The 25,128-nt window shown below is 34.4% G+C and overlaps 1 protein-coding gene across 3 annotated transcripts in view; it reads right to left on the reverse strand.

The window, feature by feature from the left end:
* The window catches only part of CACNA2D3 (calcium voltage-gated channel auxiliary subunit alpha2delta 3), a 445,975-nt gene that overhangs the window by 208,944 nt on the left and 211,903 nt on the right, over positions 1 to 25,128 (reverse strand). For all 3 annotated transcript variants that reach the window (XM_086618882.1, XM_086618881.1, XM_086618879.1), the window contains exons 10-11: positions 17,049 to 17,138; positions 13,817 to 13,930 (exon numbers count right to left, since the gene is read on the reverse strand). In XM_086618882.1, coding sequence (XP_086475008.1) covers positions 13,817 to 13,930; positions 17,049 to 17,138 — 204 coding nt within the window. The remainder of the gene's footprint in view (positions 1 to 13,816; positions 13,931 to 17,048; positions 17,139 to 25,128) is intronic.

A 25,128-nucleotide genomic window follows, 5' to 3' on the forward strand; every position in this document is an offset into this window, starting at 1 on the left:
CTTCCCCCCCCCCCCCTCCACAGCAAAAGCAGCTGTGGTTATTCACACAATACATGCATTTTCCTGAGAGCTGCTGGTGTTTTACATCATGTAGAGATCCTGTTCACTCCTGCTGGATTGAGGAGACTGATGGAGCGATTCACATTTTTAAGAAAGGAATTTGTTAATTCCGTTAAAGGTTCAGTATTTTTTGACTGAGAAGGTTGTTCTGACTGCTTGGCAATGATAAATGACTGTCATCTCCTTGCCTGGGAGAAGAGACATCATTCTGAGCAACCTTTGTGAAGGCTGTGAAGGGGAGGGGTGAAAAACATTCCCTACATCCTTGCTGCTATGTGACCAAAAATGGTCTGACTTCAGTCTAGTCGTGCCTACTAACATGGGGAAAGCATATGAGGATTTTATTATGCCAAACTAAGATTTTGAAAACTATATTTATTATTTCCTATTGCAAATGGAAGCAGAGCACAGTCAAAGACTTCGAGTTTCACCTTTGAATAAAACTGAGTATTGTATATAACACTGCTATAACCACAGGGAAAAACCCACCAACTATATTGATCCAATAGCTTATTAGATGCCACTCCTGCTGCACACAAATGTAGAGCCAAGTGCATTTTTCTGGCTGACATCGCACAAACATGACGTACCACAAAGGCATCCTCAGATGTCTGGCTCATCACTAGTCTCCATACATGACCTTTTAAGGAGAATTTAGGTCAGCCTAAATAAAACAGTTTGCTTCAAAATGGGGTGCCATATGTCAAAATGTACTTAGTCAGACAGTATAATTTTTAGCCAAAAATCCAGTATTATCAGATATGGTGCTAAAAATCTCTGTACTCACAATTTTCTCAAGCTGTTTTTGTACACATTTAAATATTTTGCACAAATTTGGTTTTGGTTGCTTAAATGAATCAAAATATTAAAAAAATATTATCATAGTTACTAGAATCATACTGATGTCATCATATGTCAAAATCATTAGTAAGTAATACAGCTAAGTTTCCATTATGCTTTTTATGGACTAAATTCTGTTGTCCTTTTTTTTTATTTTTTTTAAAATTCTGAACAGTTCCATTTGCTATATAGATATTCTGGGTACTAGTGATCATGAAATCTATGATAAGTCAGGGAGATAGTCCAGAACAGGAGATAACTCCCATTTTGATAGGATTGTACTGAATAACACACAAGAAGGTGCCATAAACTACCTCTAGTTAAGAAAAGGAAAACTTATTTCACAAGGCAGCTAATAGATCCCTCAGTCTTGGAAAATATTCCACCCCGTGTAGGAGACAGAGAAGGAAACTCCTATTGATCTCTTAAGAAGTGCTATTTTCTAAAGAAATTCTTCTAGCAGAGAGGAGCATGGCAGCATTGTTATATCAATCAAATCTCAGGCTGTATGTGCTGCCCATACACCGCACTTCCAGGGACAGCACGGCAGAGAGCACAGATTTTCTGGTAAAACAAAGTAAAACCAGCTAGGATACTGGATAGCCCAAATATAGACCCAACAGACAGAAACACTGTCTTTAAAAAGTCTGAACTATGATGAGTAGTCCCCATCAAAGCTATGAAGAGAGGTTTCTAGATCCTCTTTAATTCCTACCTGCCATGCAATGGCACAATGCTGCCACTGGCTATGTTCCCAACACTGCTCAGAACTCCTGCTAGTACTGACACTGTAGCATAGGAACAGGAGAAGTCAGGGAATGAGGGGAAGATAATTTCGGCTCAGTAAAAATCTATATTCTTTTCTGAATGGTGGGCTGATTATGGCTTTTCAATACAATATAAACCACAGGATCAGACTCAAATTCTATGCAAGAGAACAATGGGAATCTCAGACTATCCTTACTCCCTAGCTGCGTTCTGTGGTCCTCACTCAAAATTGCCAGCAGTACAACTACAAAAATGCTGCGCTGATGAGGGACTCTTTTTTTTAATTGCAAGTGACAAGAAATGGACAGACAGAAAGATAACCTAACCATAGCCATTTTTCTGCACAGGATGAAATTCATCTTCCATGAACTTTTGTGCCTACAAAACTTGATGGCGTGAATATTTGACTTACCCCCTAAATGGGATTAGCTAAAACAAATGTTTACAGTTTTCACCCATCTCTACCACAGATGTTTCAGTATTTAGACAAAACTCTCATTTTATGGAAAATTCAGCTATTTATTTTTCAGTGAGAGCAAAACTCATAAATGTATACTCTGTTAATTTCACTCTCAGAGATTAAGTCAATAAAGTAGATGAATGGCCTAGGGATTTTTCCCTTCATTTGCAAAAAGAATCAAAGACAACTGCACACCTACTGCAGGGGAATGCAAATAGCAATTTTCAGGCTGGTAGATGTTTGTAGATACTCTAAAATCTGGGGAAAGGAGGCTTCTGAAAAGAGGCAGATTGGAATCTTCAGTAAGTGACATGCTGCAAGTAACCTATAACCCAGCATTATACGATGAGTACTTCATGTTTCTGGGTGTGTCCGATACAGAAGGGAGGAGAGGTCAACTACAGACCCAAATTTCATAATCAGTTTGTTGGAAACTATATTCAGTGGTGTCATCAGTCCACAGCTTAGCAAACCTCTTCTTCCAGGCTTGCACATATTGGGAATTCACCGCTCTCTGTAGCCAGACTTCAGGTAAAACCACAGACAACTTTTCCCCATAGGGAAAGAAATCTGCGTAAGACAGTCTGAGAAACCCACTTTGATTCTCGTTTCATTTACTACTTCTTACTTCCTTCCCTCTCTTACTCTTTCTGTTATCCCTTTTCCTTGTAAGTCTGGGTATGATTTCTTACTCTTGGAATGTCTACTAGGCAGATGGTTCTAGAAAATAATACAAGTTGTTTCAGATGGTCTTCCACAATTTACAATATATTGCACCTATTCTTTTTGCATGAGTTGGTTTATTATTCGAGGAAGAAAAAGTCCACAAGAACAGGAGCTGAAAACCCACTCATAGCTTTCTACCTGACATACTGAATATATATTTCAGTTTATTTATTGAAAATGCATGTTTATTTAGAGAGAAATAAAGATTTAGACTGATCCAAAGTGGCTGAAATATAAATGATTAATTGAAAGACCAGTATTATTCTATTTTTTGTCTTTATACTTAAGAAACATTCCTCATGGTTTTACTAATATCTTGTGTTATTAAATCAAATAAAAAACCCGGAGACAGACCATAATTGATACTACCTTGGACATTGTTAAACACTGAAAAATTCTCCTTCATCAAAGGTTGAAAAACACAATCATGTGATGGAAAATTCTTGGAATAATTGCTGTATTTCACAATCCCATCATATTTTCTTCTTACCAAGAGGAATGCCCAGGAGCTTGCCTAGCAGATATGTCTGTTGTCTCCATTCATGTACACTTCCAAATTTTCCTTTCTGCTCCTTGGCAATAAAGAGCAGTCATCTTTCTGAGGGTGTTTGTAGCAATGTTTTTCCTCAAACAAGGATAACCTGTTTCTATTTATTTTTAAAATAGGTGAAGTGAACACAAAAATATTACCAGAAGTTGCTGAATATTGAAGCATAGGAAATATAGAAGTTGACTGTTCAATTTGCGAGATGAACATTTTTCCACAGAAACAAACCCTAAGTGGCTTCTGTCTTGACTTGTCCAGAAAAGCTAAAATTAAAAAACAAATTCATATTTTGTATATGGTAGGCTTTTCTTCCTTATTATCTCTCTCTATATATACATACATAAAAATACACAAAATGATTGGGTTAAATAAAGGTATGCTTCTGATATCTCTTCCTCAAAAAAAAAGGCCTGTTCAAAGTGTCACAGGCTCTGCAGGTGTTCTGTTTTATGAACGTCAATATAATACAAATTTTGAAATATTTTATAAGTATTTATAGCGGCTTCTATTTTCACAATGACATGCTGAACAGCAGCCATTGGGACACACACTTTACTACTACAATGGATTTTAAAGCCTTCTTCAATAACGAGTCCCATAGGATTCAAAACCCTACATGTTTTCTCAAGATATGAATGTCTAATGACATGAGATGGCAGAATAAGGACTTCTGTTTCTAACAATGCACTAAACTCAGCTTCGATGTTAAAATCCAGCAAAGATTTCAAGAACTCGTAAGGGGAAGCCTCTGTAACTGAGCTTAAATCTTAACAGAATTTAGGGCACAAGTGTTATCCCACGGAAACAGAACGTATTTATTCAGATGTGCAAATCTCATTCTGTCAGTTTTGCATAGAGACAATTACGGTACGGGTAGTAGAGAGGATTATGAGATGATGGCATTTAGAACCTCATAGAGAACAACAGGTTTTTATCATTTTTGTAGCAGATGTTGGCACATGGGAACAGAACACAAAAGTTAAGTCTGCAGAGACTGCCATGTTTTTCAGAAGTCTCAGAACGTAGTTAATGCTGTTATGCCAGTTTAGCAAAAGTATGTATAAATATAGTGAGATAAACAAACAGTGCGCTCTAAATGGGTATTCTATAAAATGTAAAACCACTAACACAGTTAAAGATTCAACCACTCAGAAAGAATCAGCAGACCCACAACAGAGTTCTAAAGATGGGATTGTTTGGATAACTTGTTTAGTCCTTAATTCAGTAAAGCACTTTAATGTATGCCTGAATCCATTGCTTTGGTTAGCAGAGATGTAATAATTCACATATGTAAGTGCTTTGCTGAAACGAATACTAAACTACACATATGTGATCCCCTGCATGTAATGAATCTTCCGTACTGTCTTGATATATGTGCATGTATTGCGGGATTGTTCTATAGCCAGACACCACGAAGGATAACAGAGGCACTCTGGGAAAATGGTATATATGAATAATAATTTCATATAAACAATGTCTGTTATACTTCCAAACCAGCAGAATTTGGCCTCAAAAAGCAAAATGAGCAAGAAATACCATTCCCTATATGTAATGGGATGCCAGCAAGAGAATACTATACCAAACATTTAACTTCCTCCCTTTGTAACATTCCCTCTCCAAACATCTCTTGAGATTTTATATTTAAACATGCAATTTACCAACCTTCTCAACTTAATGTAAATATCCAACAAAAGTTAACTTAAAGTCTCAGTATGTAACGAAACAACACACTACGGCTTATTTTAATTCAGTGAGAGTTTTATAAAATAGAGCTACATGAAGATGTCATTAAAGGAAAAGTGATACAGGAATGAACTAAGAATGAATTATACAAACTAGGTAGAAATATAGTTCAGGACTCAGATGAAAATCTCTGAAAACAGTTATTCTTTGTGCTGGTCTATAGTTTTCCAGAGTACTTACCAATTACGTACAGGCTACTGGAATTGCCAGACCTCATTGGACTAGCAATGAATCTGACTTATGCGTTAGGAAAAGATGCAATAACCCATTTTCCTATTTAAGCCTCATCATTGCGCTGCCTCCTCTACTTGTATTGCCACATATAGCCGAACATTCTTGTTAGTCATAAAAATATCTTTCATCCTATTAATACTTGTCCACTACATAATATTGTTTGATTCAAGTTTAACCTTGCATTTTTAAAAAAAAGGTAATTAGAAAATTTAAATTTTATTGCAGTATTTATTTCATTGCACCTATATATAGGTGATTTAAGATGACATTCAGTCCAACATAATCTTCAGTATTTTTACTAACTGTACTTTTTTTAAAAAAAATATTAATCCAAATTAATTGATTGGAATACTATGTTATCTCTTTATTGTCAAACGCAGCCACATGGGTTTCATATATACAGCTATGGTCTCCTTTTTCTTAAGGGGTTACTCACAATTAACAATATACATGCTTGATATTTTACAGAGACTGTAGATACTCATCTAAAATAGAACAGTTTTGACAGCTTTCAACATCTCTTTTCTGCCTGTCATGTTTAAGTAAGAAGATGCATACGTTATAAAGAGAATTAATTGAAAACAAACAGACTGTGAACTGTATCCTGGGTTTTAGTGTAATTCCAGTATTGTTCAGTTTAAACCACACAAACTAAAATACAGTTTTTATCATGCTGTTGAAGAACTTTGAGAAATAAATGATCTCACTATTTCCTTAAGTGGATGACGTAATTCTTCACTAAAAAGACCACCTCAAGAACAGACAGAGTCCACAGAATGAAATCAGCATATCTGTGCAATTACTATGCCTACTTTAACTGTCTTGCTTCTGGCATAACAACTCCACAAAAATAATTTTTTACAAAATTAAGACCTTACAGCACTTCAAATATCACGTCAGGTTTTTTATGTATTCATTTTGCAGATTAGTGAACAGAATCTATAAGATATCAGGTTCTTATTATGGTATTTACTTAGAAATTCTTTGCTCTCCCTTGTTAATAATGACGTTCAGGCACGTATTTCAGCGATACGGGGTTTATGCCAAATGCAAAATGGTGCTTACTTGTAGTCATCTAGGCACATTTTATGTACACATATTTTACCTTAAAGTTTGAAACTCCTTATGTCTACATACACTGCATAAAAATTAACCTCTTCTTTGCAATCAAAAATAATGATTTTTGTGTTATTGACATCCATGAGTTCCCAAGTAGTACTTCAGACAATCTCTTTCAGACTGTGGATTACCCTCCATTTTGACCGCCCATTGTTTATAAGAAACTCTGTATGACTCACAGTTCATTTAGTTTTGTATCTATTTCCGATTACATGACAAACATTAACAGGGTAATGGTACTTTGGATATACATTTACATTGTGTATAAATGACCATCCCAACTAAAATTCTTAAAACATTCAGAAACCATTAGCCACTTTATGATCCTAGCCAACCATACAACTCTGTATATGAGGCAGTAATCCTTCCTCTGGCAATCCACATATACCCTGAGGATAAGATTCAATTACACTTATATCTTCACAAAAAACATCTCCCCACTTTTTGGTTTTAAGCACTGCAAAAAAAGGTTTTTTATGGCAAATTAAACTGACATTGTCCCAGAAAAGAATTTTCTCTTTAAAAGAGAAAAGTAATAATGCACAAGAAAATAATCTTTTTTAAAACTTTTTGGTCCCCCCAAAAAAATTGGAGATGGAGCAGGAAACAAGGACTGCAGCATTTCTGTGAGGAGTCGTTTCTCTTTATCCCCAAATCAAGAACTATCGTTTGATCTCATACCCCATCTTTCATCATACTGCAGGGGTGCCTAAAAAGATAGCTAATTAACAGAAGTGATGTCATAGCTTGAAAGGTCTATAAAGTGTCTGGACCTTCTTTTGTTCTTGAGATAACCAGTAATACAGCATATGGTTTGTGTAGCAGTAATAACACACGCCTCTAAAGTACTTCTGTCTTTTTAGAAAAAAAGAATTCAATTTAATAACATCCAGACAAAGTAGTACACAAGACATTCAATTTACTGTGCTAATGTTCCATGCTGCCAACATCAGCAGGTTCCTAAGCTACAGAGACTTGGATAAAAATCTGCAGAATGGTTTGTAACCTTGTGGATAGCAGACATGAAGAAAAAGATGATTTGTAATCAATGTGATGCCACAACTCAGCTACCCATTTTCTTGTAGCCTGTTTTCACAGCATCCACTTGATTTCACGTTTGTCTGTAGGATAGTTTTCAGACAAAGGAAACGAAAACACATCTTCCTTTGTTAAAGGGTAAGGAAAGTGTTCTTTCCTGTCCTATGATAGAGTCTAAATGTTTGGGGAATTTTACATATATCCAAAGCTCAGACTTTAATTTCTTATACAGCAGTTGAAGCCAATAGATTGTTGGTCATCCTTAAACTCATTAAACAGATTTTTAGAAAAAAAAAAAGTGAAATATTTATTTCGCAGATCTCTAATATAAATGAGCAGATTGAAATAGAGGTCTTTAGTGACCAAGTGGCCAGTAGCCACCAGTAATGACTAAGTATTTTCTGAAGTATTTAAAAAAACATAACACCATATAGTACTAACTGTACTATACTGATCCTGTAAAAGTATGCATTAAAGTCCCACATAGCTAAGGAGTTATTGACTGATTATTATTGCCTGCAAATATAGTACATTATTATGAAATCAAATCATAATCAGTAAAATTTGAGACGCTAATCTCTGGATTCAATTATAATTTTAAATATTGTATATAGACCCAGAGACCTTCCAGACTATGAAATTTTTAATTTAAGACAGATGCAAAAGCAGGTATAAATACTTAAAAGTCATGGAACTATTTATCTTATAATTTCAACAGTTCTGTTGAGGCATAGGCAGCACTAGCTGTTAGATCTTTTCGCATCATAATCATTTAGCAGTAGGAATAAAGATGTTATTGTAATTATTCTCTATATTCACCCTACTTGAAGTCTTAGCACTCACGGAAACCATCCTAAATCTCTGCCTTGTTGTAACAGTCCATAATCAGAAAGAAAATATTTCTCTCTCATACAAAATGAACTCTCCTCAGAGCCCTCAAATTAACAGGAGACAGACAGATGAAGTTCTATTCACTGTTACTTGCCCAGTAAGTGAAAGGCTGCAGAATAATGAATAAGGTATGAATATGAATATGAATGTAGGGGTACTTTAACTCAGATTAAAAAAAAATAATAATAAAAAAAGACTCTTTCGCTTTCTTTTCCAGATTTTGCATGTGGTACAATAAGGCTAAGGGAGCAGAACATCTATTTCTGAATGTTGCAAGTCAGAACAGCTCACTAAGATGATATCTTCCTTGACCACTTGTGAATTCTGCCCCCACCCATATGAAAAAGGCCATGCTAGAAGACACCTAAACTGAAAGTTCACAAAAACATTTGCTTATATAGTTCAATTATGTACCTATTTCGCCTTGATTTCAATGGGATTTTAGACTCTGCCCTGAATCATGGTCGTGGAAGAAATGCTTTTGAGCTTCTCCAAAACAATGAGGAGATGGGCTTTATAGAAGTATATAACTGGATAGCCACATAAAAACAATGAGGAAAAGGAGGAGAGAATAAGACCCATGCTGCAAAACATGCAGACACTTGGTCATTTAAGCCATAGGAGGAAAAGGATCATGAGACTTCATGGAGTTGCTGGTGAGTCACTAGGGTTTAAAAGTGTTTCCTCATGCATTTATGCAAAAAGATTTGCTACATTATTATCCTTTGCAAAAATCACAGCATACTGAGAACAGTCTTGCTATATTTAAAATGTCCAAATACATTAAATATTATTTAAGTAGTTACTTTCTGTTTCAAGTTTATTAATTTTCAATTAGTGAATAAAATGGCTTTCAACAGAGAGCACGACAGGGCTTGAAGCTCTCACATCTCTGATTTCATTGTAAATTAGTTTTCAGATGTGCTATAGCACTTCAGCAACATTTACAAGGTTAATCTCCCTGAAATTTTCCATGAGTTACTTCCTAGAATTTCCCAACAGAGAGGAAGCGGGATTGTGTTAATTAAGAACAGACAATTAGTAGTACTACCAACTTTCTGGGAGCAAACCTGAAGGGCTATATTTTCCTGTACTCATGTCGGTTCGCCTGCTACCCCCAGACCCCAACAACATCTTTTCACGCCTTTACATTAGAAGAAGGTACCTAGTGAAATATGGAAGTGCAGTATTTTGCTTGGTGTCTAATAGAGCAGTTGGATATAATAGTAGAAGCAATAATACACAGTAAAGGCATGACTCTCTCTGTCCTAACTGACATCAAAAAGGTATTTTGAGACTTAAAGGCTTTCTCCTGAAATAGGACAATTAAAAAAAAAAAAAAAAAAAGAAAAAAAGAAGGAACACTGCAACTATACAACTATATCATAGTTGTAAAAACAGCATCTTCTAGATTTATACTGTAAGTAGCAGAAGATATTAAGAAAAGATAGGGGGTTGGGTTTTTTTGGTGAGGGAAACAGAGACTCAAAAAAGAAATAGTAAAATGAAAGTGTTCCTTTCTTTCAAGGAAACAGACCAGAAGATAATTTTAAATAGTCTTTTAATGATCATAATTCCCAAGCTCATACACAAAATCAGGCTGATGTCCTCCAAAATAACTCAATTACTTAATTTAAGCTACTTTAGGGATTTAATTGGAGCTGCGTTATTCTGTTTCAAAATTATTTCAATATAATTTTTATTAAATACATTATCAAAAAGAAGTACCTTTTTAACCAGTTATCACGCAGAGTACATCTGCAATGATATGTAATACTGTGCTTTTATCCCTGCTTACACAGTATCTTTTTTAAAAAAAGATACGGATGTTTTAGAAAAAAGAAGAAAATATGAGTTGTTATTTACATGGTGACAGTATGATTTCACTCTCCATTTTCAGAAATTGTCACTGACAAACTGGCAAAGCCTTCACAGTTATATGAAAAATTAGTTCCTTTTTATAAGAGAACAAGATGTTTCTGCTGCAACTAATGATGACACATTAAATATTATTTAACATTAGATAAAACATAACTGAAGTAGGTACTTTGCTGACAGGGTAATTGAGGTAATACAGAAACTTAAGATCTTATCTCAATTAAAGCAATTACTTTGTCCATTACTGTCCACCACAGTACCAAAATGGCAAGAAAAACATAAACGATAAGAAAGATAACAAGGTAATGTATAGATGAATAGAAAAAAAAGAAACACACATGAGAAGAAAACCTACTAAACAGTTTAAAGGCATGATCTACAAATATATAAAAAATGGCTTTGGAGAGAATGAAGATGGTGTAGTGCAAAAGCAGGGGATCTTGAAGTGCACTGCATGTATAATTTTTAGGCACACTGACATTGTAAATATGTAGGATATTGTATTTTCAAGAATTCTTCCCTTCTAGAGCAACAAAACCAACAAAGAATGTTGAAAGCTCTAATGCATTAAAGAATACACATGAAATCTTTTACATTTTTCATACTGAAATACTTCAGGCTGAAAAGAGGACAAATTGATTTGACTTTTTTCTATGTGCTTTCTAATATACAATTTAGAAGACTGTATAATACATTAGATATTTTATAAGAGTTGTCTAGAATACTGCATATTAAGCAAAAGCTGCTCCCTAAACACTGTGTCCTTGCTAAAATAAGATAGGATTCTTCATGCTAGGCCTTGGCAGAAATATACCCAAAGGGAAACCTCCATATTGCAACAGCTGCACTAAGTATTGTAATCTCAGATATAGCTGTTGATTTGCACATGAAAAATATATAGCACACAGTTTTGTGAAAATAGTTACCTGACTGCTTCAGAGAACTCTTTCCTTACTGATTTCATGTGAGAGAGGGAGTTTCCCCATCTTCTCTTCACATTCTTAAGAGAGGAACTAACTTCACAGTATAAGAAAATACAAGACATCAGAGGCACATCATTCTGAGAGATTCTGTAAATCTCCTTAGACATCGGTGTTTGCTAGATAAAGCAGAACGTTCTCATGGAACTTTTGAGGACTGAACAACTTACATCAGATAATATTCCACTAAATAAGAGAGGAAGACTTTTTTTTAAAAAAAACAAAACCAAACTTTTAAGCCTCCTTTCCAGTGAAAGAAAATGAGTTATGTTTTCACAAAACAGAGCTAATGCTAGCCTACGAAGTCACTCAATCATATCAAAACTAGGAAGGAGATAAAATTAGTGAGAGGAAGAAAGTGCCAGAAACGTTGAATGAAATTTCAAAGATTATTTAGATTCTGTCATATTCCTCATATCCTCTATTTAATTTGTTTAAATTCAATTTCTTTAAATTTATATTTTGCTTTATGAAAATTCTTCTTTCATCATCTGATCATGGAAATCTTGAACCATTACAAGATGTAATTGACTAAAGTATTAGCAGTAAATATCGAAGCCTATAGCTAAAATTAGCACTTCTCAGACCATTTCTACAAGAACAGAAGCGTATGCAAACGTGTGAGAATTACTCAAAAAAAAGTCTGTTGTTCATAAACATTTGTGATTTGAAGAAACAGCTATAAAGGATGATTTCACAATCACGTTATAGTTGTCTTGTTTCTGTCAGAAAACATTCAGAAATAATGCGAATACAAAGAAGGAATTAAAAGATACATCGAGACTATATTACTACCATGCATTCCTATGAGCATGGCCAGCTGATAGAAGACTTAAACCATATAATATTAAGGAGTTATACTCAATTACTTAGGAAGAAAAATACAACACATGACCAGTCTGATAAAAACAGATTCCATTTTGAATATTTAAATATCTGAAAAATGAGCTACAGTTCAAATATGTTACTGTTTCCAGAATTATTCAGTAATTTCAACAGATATTTCATAAATATTTCATAAAGCCCTAACTTCCCAAACATCTAATCAACAGAAAAATCATTAAAACCTTTACCCCTGAAAAATCACTCATCTTCAAATGTAAATACAGAATACGAAAAGGCAGGAGACATTTTCATGTAAATAGCAACAACAATCTCAGTGAAAAGCACTGAAGAAAAGTAGGGAGACACATATTCCCCTCTGACTTGAAAACACTTGATCACCGCATTTCAAGGAGGTGGTACTTGCATGTCACAGAGTAGAAACAAATATTTCTATTATATTTTGCCAGTGGTAATTGAGATGTAACCCAACGAAGTACAATAAACACCAAAATGGACAAATGCTGACATCCAATGAAACTCATTTCATAATATCTAGTTCTACATCTTAAGGCATTAAATATTGAACTACTTCATCCCTTCCACTACACAAAGGCTAGCATCAATTCACACAAAAAGTATTACAGCTCTCCGCAGGACATGCATATACCGATGCATCCTTGTATTCTTTTAAACGTTACAGACTTCCTGCCATGTCATGGTAAAATCACAGAAAGTATGAACTTCCTTCTTTTAGAGAATGAAGTTACATAAAAGGAGTGAGCAAGGTATCTGAAGAGGAAAATAGATCTTCAGATTGCAGTTAGTTATTACTCTACATTCTCTGAATAAAATATTCTTAACCAACAAAAAATAGAATAGTTGTATGTCATTTTTCTACCCAAAATGACAGTAATTGACATAACATTTTCACTTGCTCAAATTGCACTTTGAAGAGTGAGTTTGTTGCTTCCACAGGCATGTAACATGGCAGGTATCTCGAACTACAAAAACTTCCTAAAATAGTCCCAAAACTTGCTTTAGCAGAAGATAAAAAGTGTAGAAGGAAATTATTTCACATCCAAACACGAGGCCTACTAGAGCTTTGTCATCAGGAAAATTCAAGGCATTTCTGCACTACCGTATAAAATCCATGTGTTACACAACAAGGGAATTTAATTCTGGGCAAATTTCGTTACACAGATCAATCGAACCAAATACATTTCTAATAAAATCTCATCAATTGCCAACTCTACCCCTTGCTCTGCCAAAGAAATTGAAAAAACTGAGTACTACATCTGCTCCTTCTCCAGTCATAGTAAACCATTCACTGTCCACAGTACATACCCCTCTTCAGCTTCAAAAAGCACTGAATTATTAATGAGCATTTTGGGAGAAAAAAAGATAAAAGTTTCTCATGTTTAATTATGTCTCACAGGGGAAGCATTATGTAATGGTCAAAAACCCACACTGGAGGAAAATCCTTCCTTAATATCTTATTATCCTAAGTTCATTACTACAGTAAAAGGCCATCTCTATCCTCGAGCGATACCACATAAGCATCGTTTTCGTCATTAATGAAACATCCAGTTATCCAAAATCATTTTTAGATCATTAGAAAGATTGTTACTGACATTTCAGTAGGCATACACTTTATATCGGATATGAAGCTTTGGGTTTTCCATCAAATGAAGGTGATAACACACTTACTTTTCTGTCTGGCCAATTATGTTTTGCAAATATTGTATCGTATGTGTCCACAGCTCCATCAGTAATCAGCATTATGGCTTGGCTGCAAATACTTCCTTGTCCTGTGTGATTGAACTATGAAAGGAAACATTCATTTAGTTACAGCACATTCCTGTTAGATGAAGACAGATAGGATCGCGCTGGATAAACATGGATCTTGTCAAATCCCTAGCACACTTAGAAGTAGGTGAAAAAGTTTCAAGTTTGAAACATTTTATCACCGATAAATCACCTTACTGAATTGTAACTTCAATTGTGTAACAGAATCAGGATTCATTATACATCCCCATTTTATCAGCTTGAAAAATAAGAAACATATATAAATATAGCACTTTCACAAATTACAAGTGTGTTCCCTTGTTTTAGATAGATGATATGTATTGATGCATTTACATTGGGTCTGCTTTGACATAAAATAACAAGCTACACAAAAAGAAGAAATGAATGATCAATAATTTTACTGCAAAGTACAGAAGATACACCACTTATAGAGAGACATATGGCTACTCATATGGCATTCACATTCAGTCAGAATTACATTCCATATGTTATTTTTCATAAAATGTTTATCTGGGAGAAACAAGTTAATATTTATATATTCTCAGATTCTCCTATTACTCTGAATGAACACATATAAGTAATTCAAGATGCTGAACAGCAGTACTTGAGCATAGGTACTTAGACAGCAATCAACATATCCTTTGGAGTATGCAAAGAAAGTTTCATCATTGCACAAACGAGATTTTCTCCCTGCCAATGAGCAAGTAAATTGGACTGAGCTATAACATAAGCTTTGATCTCTTAACTCTGGAGTTAGTGCCTTAACATTGAATCCCTGTGTCTCCATTTGCTCTTATTGCAGAATAGGTTCTTATTTGTTTGTGTATAATTATTTTATAGATTCAAGGAACTTAGGTGAAATATCCAGCTTTTAGCAAAAAAATGTGACGATGGAAAGTTATTTTTAATTACTCTGTACAAATACACACACACAAAAAATAACCTGTGAAAAGATCAATAAACTGAGGCATTACACACAGCTCTATAGATTGGACTAACTTTTGAACACGTTAATGAATGAACACTCTCCTTTTGTTCTCTTCCCATGTAATTTTCAGGTACCTTACCAACTTTGAGGTCAGACAAAGCCTCATCTTACCACCTTTCTTTTGGTACTGAGAAAGCCAAGTAATAATTACTTTGGTCCCACCTCACCAGCCTACTTGCACTGAATAGTGCCCAAAAAAGGCTGGTCCTATTTGAGAAGTAACATTTAAATTTAAAGGTGAATTACCTTGCAGGGTCTCTGATTGCTTTTGGATTTAATAAGTTTTATTTGGAGTATTCTAGTTTGACTTGGGCTAGCAGCTGCTCTGGTTTTAAGCTTTCTTCAGTCTACTCACCCTTACATATTTGCTGTTCTTCCCAAAACTCTAAAAAATTTTTTTCTAGATAAAGTTCTTAACTTCCAAAAATGTAATCTTTGTAGACATGCCTGCAGTAGGAAAGGGCATGGATGGTGGGTTCCAGCAGTGATCTGTCCCCTTTTTTCTTCTGCCTTCATATTTCCATATCTGAGTAATTACATGCACAAGTATCATTCAACAGTCATTTATATCATCTGCAGTTCTCCTCCAGATCATTTTCCTTTTGATCAAACAGGAACCTCAGCAAACAGTAATAGAAAGACGATACTTAAAGGGAAACTAGTGTGGGTTTACATGGTTGGCTATATTCTGGTCACTGCCTCTGTGAAAACTCTTATCTCTGACACCTGCAAGGCAGCCTATCCTTAAAATTCTTCAGTCATGGCAGTTTTTCCAGTCTTAACCAGACCCAGAATTATTAACATGGGATTCCTTCATTAGTATGATCTTAGTTCCAATATTTTCTCATAAAGATGAACTCACTTTGTCAAGGAATACATTCTCCATATAGACAAGGTATTTTGAAAGAGACAGATATAATTTCCCTTCAAAGGGAAATTAAAGCAGGGGGAATGCCTTCATATATTTATTTTAAAACATCATTCTGTATGCATTTGCATTATTCTATGTAGTTATCTGTTTGAATATTTTGAAGAATAAGATTAAATTCAAACACTTTGATGAGTAATATCTTCTCGTATTTGTCTAGAACCTTAATTTTATTGAATAGCAAGAGTGATGAAAGCGTTTTCCATAATAATAACAATGACAAGGGCCTTATGATGAACTACAATTAACTCAGTGATTCATCAGTTAGCAGCAAAAATTTCAATGCATCCTGACATTTACAGCATTTGGTTGTGATTAACAGTCTTTGAAATGTCATAGAATTTTATTTAATTGGCTATGATTTTTTTTAAAAGTAATCACTGCAAAGACTGCATTTGTCACCAAAAGAGATAATTGCAGTTGTCACATGACATAGTAGATGCCTAACTACTGTACCAAGGACTTCTATATTCTTACCCTGTATAATGAACACTGCATAAATTGATGACTGGAAAGAATTTGGAAGCGGATTTTTAAATGTGCTTTTCAAAGACACCAGTATCAACCATCTTCAAGTCTCAACAACCTAGACAAATACTGAAAGGTAATTGTAAGACAAAATTAAACTGAGTTTAATTAGTGTAACCCCTGAACCATTCTAAAATCAAAAAATCCAACCAGAATCTTAATAGTCTATTTGTGTAAAACAAAGTTGCTTTTTTTTTTTTTTTTTTAACTCCTCCACCCCCACTTTTTTTTAAGTGTTGATGAGACACCCTTAGCCAACCTATAACTCACAAGACTAGATTTCTGGCACATAAAGGACACATAGTGTAGACAAAGTGGAAAATGGTTAGCTGTACTCTTTTAAGGAGTTGGACCAGATGATCCTTGAGGTCCCTTCCAACCTGGGATTCTGTGATTCTATGATTTCTCCCTCTATCTTAGAGTATCACAAAAGTAAGTTCAAAAGTGTAAGAGATACTAATTGTCATGCCAGAAGTTAAACCTATGGAACAATAATTTCAAAACTCTAATAACTGTGTATCCTCAAAGTGTTTATAAATATACAAATTCTTGTCATTCCTAAAATGGTAGCCTTTCCAAAGAAAAAAAGAACAATCTAAACTGTGACATTTGCTTGTTACTCTATTATTTTTTAACATCCAGTACAGACACTGAAGTAAACCTTATTAATCCGAAAAGCATTAACTTACTTCATTGAGCATGTTGAAAGCTTCATTTAAAGCAATGTCCAGCATTCCAATTCCTTTTGCAAATAGTTTGTCAAGGTGTTCCCTGAAATGCTGAAACATGAACAAGGTTTTATTTGTCAGTATATTGTTACAACATACATCTTGATATCAATGATTAAGGATTTCTAAACTCATCTTTAGACCTAATTCTTAAGCTTAAATGATTAATTTATAAACATTAATTCATAAACCAAAGTCATTCCTGGTTAATCCTTTTGACTCTTGAAGTCACACTAAACTGAGGATGTGTTAGAACAATAATAATGTGAAGGTTTCAAAGGTATGTTTTTGGCTAGTTATTCAATCATATAATTTTATGTTGATTTTTTTTTTGTTTGGATTTTGATTTAGGGATACACATATCTTCCTCTCACTTCGTATAGTAATTTTTGCATTATTTCTAACTATTCAGCTTCTAAGTTTTCAGGATCTACTACTGAATAAAAATAATTCTTTCTGAAATTTAGTTTTGAGACTCTTTTTGTTACGATCCCTCCCTAAAAGATGGTAAACCCTAATCATTAGGCTATTGCAGTTTAAATACAGTTTATCAGTGTCAGTACATTATTTAGATTGATAAAGAGCTACTCTGCACAAAAAGAAAGACTAGGTAACCACTTGCTAGTTATATGCAATTATCTTCAGTACTATGGTGCGTAGCCACACTTAATTTTTTTTCAGTCGCTCATCAATTTTGCACTTCCATACTTGCTGGCCATGAGCATGAATAACATTTTATAACAAACAGTTCTTAGAGGCTGACAGGTCAGAATTCATCCTACGTTTTCCTCTTTCTAAACACACATTATTTCTCTGGAGATGTCAGAAATTTGTCAAATTTCATGAATTTTGCACTCAACAAAAATATAGGACTACTATATAATATATAAATTCAATTGTAATTTTTTAGACAAAATGTAAGCTATGAAGTACTGAGTACACATTTTCAAAACAACATTAGTGCTACTTTCCAAGAATAAAATGTTCAGAGGAGAAACAAATTCTCTTAAGTTTATAAGGAGGAGCAATATATCATTATATACAGTATCATGAAACATGTTATCCTAAAGGGACACTACTATACGTAACATCAACAAACAAGTACTTCACTCCCATGATTTTCTATGATGGAATTTTTTTTTTTAATTTCATAAAATAAAAAGATATTACAGCAGTATATTGGAAGGCAGAGAACTTCGTATTTCATCATTAAATTTCAGTAAGTTGGAGAAGGAAAATTTACATCCTAGCCTCTAGGCAATTCCAAAGCCACAAAAAACGGGCTGCTTTTTCAAAACAATTACTTCATAGTGATGTAGTAAACGTGGTTCATTGCAGCTCAATACTTTGAGCAGCCAAAGGGCACAGTCTTGTTTGTCTCAAGAAGCAGGGGCAGCATAAATGTCCGTACAGCTACACTGCAAAATGTTTGGGTTTTTTCCCCAACTTAAACATAGCTAACTTAAGTAAATACTAGTAGTACTAGTAACTACTATTTGAAATACATTTTAAAATATAACAATTAATTTGTAAGAAGAAAATGAAGACATATGTGGTGGGAAATAACAGAGGATGCAATGCTTTTGTGAAGCATTATTTCAGTCTCCACAACTGGATAAAAGTTACCTCAATAGGTTAGTAAGAGGAAAATTTTTATTTATCCGTCCATTGGTCTTAAAGCATTATTATATGCAAGAAAACCAAATCAAACTAATTGTCTTTGTAGAATTAAAATACTGCTGTCCCTTGAATTGTACTTTTCATATTTTTACATGTAATAATAAAAATAAGAATTAATACAAAATATCAAAATATTCAGTAAATGCATCAACATCTTGTTATTCTGTATCCAACTTGTTATTTCAAAGTATCTCTGAATTTCAGGTCCAAATTGATCAAAAGCCACATCAGTATATTCTTGACTTCAAATAACGTGGCCTAGAAATTGAGAGTGGTAACTCAAAGATGGCAGTTTCCCAGGAAAAGGCTACTTCAACTGTCAGCAGCACAAAACAGTGTCTTTTCCATAGCTATTTCAAAACACAATAACTGACCAACAGTCAGATTCAAAGACTACTGACTTAAGTACTCAGAGTGACTGATACTGATGGCCATGAGTCTTTGTACAAAAGGATTTATTACTGCACAGGACTTACACAGTCAGTAAAGCTTTTCAGAAACTCAGAAAATACAACTGTTTTTCACGAAATACGTACAGGTCATATGAATTTAAAATTGTTCATTGAAATTCTTCATAAAGTAAAATATATCATGTTTATAAAATTCTGCAGGAAACATCTCAGCAAAACCAGTTTTACATATAGCTAATATTTTTAAACAGAAAGCGATGTCAACAGTTAAAAAGTATGGAAAGGATGCAGTTTACTATTGCTTCATCAATGTCAAAAATCAATTCTTAATATCAAAGTAATATGTCAACCAGACGTTTTCAAGCTGCTGAAGCAGCCCTGTATTCACAGCCCATCTCTCTCAGACTCGTGGAACTAAGGTTAGTTTACAGTTACCACAGATGCTTCCCTACTAACACAGGGATTCAACTCTAAACAGAGGAATGATCTGAAAATCAATAAAGATAAATTTTTGTATCAAAAATAAATTTCTAATCTCACCTTTTCACAAATCAGATATGTTTAAATAAATATCTATTACAAATCGTATTTCTCTTTGGAATACATTACTGCTTCATAATTAAACAAGAATTATGCTGGTATTTAAAAAACACAATAGTTTATGAAGTACAAGTACTGTGGAATGTTTATTACAATGCATATACATTATCAAGTATGAACATAAAGCACAAATAAATTACCAAAAATTACTAGTAAACAGTATAATCTAGTATATAATTCAGTTCACATGATCTGTCAGGAAAACAAGGACATTTTCTTGCCAGAGAGAGAGATACACACAGGCTCTGAAAAATACACTGTTGATATACGAAGAAATAAAATAGTGATTTTTTTTTTAATACAAAATAGTAAAAACATTAAAAATCGATTTCATGCACTATGAATTTTAACAGATCAGTATTTTCTGCCTCCAGGCTTCAGAACGAACAGATGCTACAAGGAGATCCTGTAAAAGGATAAAATAACTAAAACGCATGTGCGGTTTGGTCTTTGTCTGGAGGAGGTTTATGGGGGTTTTGATCTTTTTTTTTAAACCAACTCTATTCTCTATTTTGTCTTTGCTTTTTTGAGAATTTCAGCCCTTTGTATGTCCACTGGAGAAAAAAAAAAAAAATCACACACCAACATGCAAATTAACATTTCTTTGTTTCTCTTTTTATCATAGCAGATGCCCTGGCTGTGTGGCATTAATTGGATCCGTGCAAAAACACATCATGTTTCATTTTACAGGCAGCACAAAGAATAGCTTCTTCAGGTTGTTCACTCTACTTCTAGCTGAGGCTGATTATTATCAAACAATCAAAATGTATTGTTGTACTTTCATAGAAACTACTTTTTTACCCTCTTAAAGAGCGGTACCTTATTCTGACTTCAAAGGCCATACTATTGACACAACTATTCTCTCTCATGCTGTTTTTTTAAGGGAAATTTATAAGAAAAAAAAATTAAATCTCTAAACAATCTTTTTTCCTATTTCACTATGTATAGTGTGTGTATGACTAAGTTCAGTCAGTGCAGCAATGTCCTGCCAGTCATGCTACAGTGCCCCCTTTATTACTCGAAAAGGCATCTTTAAAAGCATTGTATCCTTTGTGTATGAGAAAACAGTTTCCAATTAGTACACTCCTCAAAATTTCTCTACGACTTGCCCACACATGTCTCCAACTGCCAGTTGAATAATTTCATCCCTTACAAAAGCACTGAAAACCAGAAAAGTATATTTCAACCCTACTAGGAGTGAAAAAATGTCAGGGCAGGACATTAACCATTGAAACATCAATTTAAAGAAAAATAATAAGTGATTTTAGAACAAACACCACAATTCCACTTTGAGTAATTTTCAGAAAACAAACATCCCAGAAAGCAGGAGTCCTCTGCTTTTAATGAGTCAAAAAGCATCTTTCCATCTTTTCATCTTAAACAGTTCTTTTTAGTAATAAACTGCACAAGAAATAATATTGGTTCATCTCAGCTTCTCTTTGCTGTCCTGTTGGAGCCCATAGATTAATATCTGAATTTCCTAGAGTTTGAACTGGATATCTGTCCAACTCTGTGCACAAACATTCACATGCAACTGTATTCCTAATTTCCATGTGCAATTACCAGAATGTGCAATATCTAATTGTGGACTCAAATACCTAATTGACATGCATAATCTTGGTAATTCTGAATGCAAATTAAGCACACAATTATGACAATCAGACTCTGATGTCTGATTACAAAATTACAGGGCCAGAGCTCAACAGGGTAAGTTGTGTCTTATCACAGTGAGGAAGTATAGATGTGTTCAGCTGTGAAGGTATCTATGATCCATCTATAAGTGGCTGAAGAACAGGAGCTGAAGAGAGTGAGGATACAAATGCACTTGTGCATGTCAGCCAGGACAAGGTCTTTGCATATATCTGCAAGGGTTCAACCCAGAACATCAGCAATGCATACACTCAGTCCTGGACCCTTGCATGCTGCTGATTTTGTCTGTTTATAAACACTATCGACTGGTTAAAACCAGACAGTCCCAGTGATCCTAATATCTGATAATAATTCATGTATGCAAATCAAAAAGGTTCTCTCTTTCTTTTTAAACTATGTAAAGTTTGTAAGGACACTTTAAGTCGGAAACAAACCAACAAATAAGTGCAATGGACCTCGAATCAGGAAGCAGATTATTGTTTTAGGTGTAGTTACAAATATGCCTGAAGAACAACAGGACATGCCGAATGGAGTACACTGACACACCATTAGAGTGTCAGAATTAATAGTCACACGCCTAATTCTGCTTAAAAAACAGCCCAATCAGCAAAAAAAAAGTCCAATTTGACTTGGACTACTTCAGAACTTAAATGAGTAGAAACATAGAAAGATTTTAAATGGTCTTCATATTCTATGCTTCATGGAACAGTTATACAGAATGTTAAAATCACACCACTTGCATATGGCTTTGGCATAACTGAACAAAAGGATAAATTTATCACTATTTATCACAACTGAACTTGGATTTTCTCTTATAATGAGATGACTGAAAGCACTTTTGGTACACCCAGGTGTATAACATTTTCTAGCTTCACAGCTTAATCAACAATTGTAGGGATTTTGGACCATACTTGGTTAGATGATTACATTAAATTTTCAAACTTCGGGGATTAGGGTATATAATATAACGTCATATTTCTGTTATGATACAACAAAGCAGAGAACTGAGTTCCAATTCCCAAATGCCAGGTAAGTGCCGTAACAACCATGCCATCACAGACATATACGAAAAAGAGCAGACAAGTTGTCAGTTAATGTAATCCTAAAGCCTGGCATTTATTTTGGTATATTTCTTTTGACCATAGCAAACACGCACAATTTCACTGATGGATTTTTCCACAGCATCATGACAAAGCCATTCACAATTGTGGCATACTTGGCTCAAGTCTTAATTGGCACACAGTCTACCAGACTTCACAGGCTAGTTTAGTGCATCTTAACATGAGGACACCACCTAAAGCCTCACAAACAGAGATACATCACCTGATAAGTTCATCGCTTATGGCAGAACCATTTTCCAGAAGACTTCAAAACTTGTTTGCCTTTACATCATATTTCTCTATCACTGACAAGACAGACGCACACTGGTAGTGAGTTTACCATTGTAAACTTCTGACCAAATCAAGCTCCCATCTCTTATCTTCCTACTTACCCAGCTAAACTAGCATTTTTTTTTATTTTATTTTACAGCTTCTGAATTAGTTAGTTGAGTTATGCCCAGCTTCCCATTTATACAAAGTTTTCAGCATTTTTATTACAACCAACAAAGTTTTGATTTCCTTCTTGTTAAGGCGATACACTACACAGTAGTCCCAGTACCCTTTACAGATACATTTTATTATAGCTTCCTTGTGATTACCAAAAATAAGGTACCATGTATGATGAGTAGGAATACCTAAGTTAGATGGGGTTACAGGACCATGGATTCAAGTCTAAGCATACATGAATAAAGCACTTTCCACTGATTCCAAAGAAGGAAGTAACAGTTCACAACTAATATATGCAGCAGAGTTTATACAGCTACACTGAAAAACTATGATATTTGCCATTAATTGTATGATGAGGTTGAGCTTCCTACAGAAAAGTGTTATTATTGGGTTCGACATTCCAGGTTTCTGTCAGTTTTAGTGCAAGACTTTTCTCCTTCTAGCATTAGTTCCCATACTCATCCCTGCATGCTGTAACTCCAAACGTTCCTGAGACATACTTGGCAAAGATTTATCAGATTTGTGAGCATGAACTACATCAGCATATAAACCAGTAAAAAAAACAATCAGGAGACATATGTGTATGTGGGAGAGTGATGTTCGCTGATGTGTCACAGGGAAGTTTATCCACGTATACTAAGAGTTGATGAATGTGCATTCACATCTGTAAAATGCGTTTAAACGTCATCCCATTTAAAATCCATTGTCAGGGCAATTATAGGCTAGCTTACTGGAGATGATTATCCAACCACTTGTGTTCCCTAGCACATTGTGTAGATCCATGTAGACTGGATTTTTGTCAGGAAAACAATCCTGTAGATAATGCTGAATAGAGCACTCAAGATTCAATATATTCAGATTAAAAACAAATTCTTGTTAAGTTAGTTGCCTGAGGCTGCAATAGAAAACTTCAGACCAAATTTCGGTGGTCTGGGGCTAGCTGACGGTTTTTGGAGTCCATAATGGCTAGTCAGTTTTACAAAGAAATTAGATTTCAGTGAGACTTTATGGTTTTGTTTTAACAGTTACACAATTCAGTCAACATTCGTTTTTGGAGATCTGACAGAGATAAATAGATAAATATACACCTAAGTAATTTGCTTAAATAAAATTCAATATGCAAAATTTGTATTTACCAACCTCTTATTGGCAATTTCACTCAGCTTCATTGCTGAATCAGTCTTCTGGTTATTTAATTTCTGATAATTGCATACAAAAATAAGAGCTCATTGGAAGTTATATACTACGTCTGTCTATTTTTGTCATTCTAATTTACACAGGGGTAGGTTCTTGATTTAGTTTGGAGTTACTGCACCTATCTGTGCATCTAGAAGATGATATATTTCATCTGGAAACGTTTACAGAGAAATGTCCTCAACCCATATATAGTACATTAAAACAACATATAAAAGAGGAATGTATATTGTAATATTGTTACTTTAAATCTGGAGTTATATTAAATCAGATTGTCATCCGATTCCTTTGGGGTAGGTAAACTGTAACATGGAGTTTCTCAAAGATGAAAACCTCTTGGCCCAAGAAAACTGGTATTAAAATAGGCAGTTCCACATGTTTGTAATTTGTGGAGAAAGTGCAGACGGTGACAGAATAGTGTCTGAACTATTTCCCACTCCTTTTTAAATTTGTGTATAGCAAATTGATACACTTCAAGGTAGCAGCTGTTTAATGCTAATGCCAAATTATAAATTAGTCTGGTAAAATTCAAATCTATGTTACACATTTCATATTACTAAACCACATTTATGATCACAGATTCATTTCGACCTCATTTATGCTACCCAATGTAATTATAGATTTAATCTCTGTGATAAACGAAACTTGAAGCAAGTTTTGCAAATTAGAGATAGCTTACAACATTCTGAGAGTACGTCTCCACATATCCAAACTGAACCTTCAATGCCAACACCAAAATTTTACAACAAATGCCAGGCTATGAAAAATTCTAGAAATAAGTGGATGCAACTTGATGCCTAGCATATCACAGGTAAATTATAATTATTCTTAAAACAAATTACTATATTCTCCTATTGTAAAAGTGAAAGTAGAAACACTGTATGTTGTAAGTAGTCTAGTACTGGGATGCCCACTTTGTATCTTAGTAAAACTGGTGGCACATATATTAACAGCACTCAC

The sequence above is a fragment of the Tauraco erythrolophus genome, chromosome 12 (genome assembly GCF_009769465.1).
Source record: "Tauraco erythrolophus isolate bTauEry1 chromosome 12, bTauEry1.pri, whole genome shotgun sequence".
Lineage (NCBI taxonomy): Eukaryota > Metazoa > Chordata > Aves > Musophagiformes > Musophagidae > Tauraco > Tauraco erythrolophus.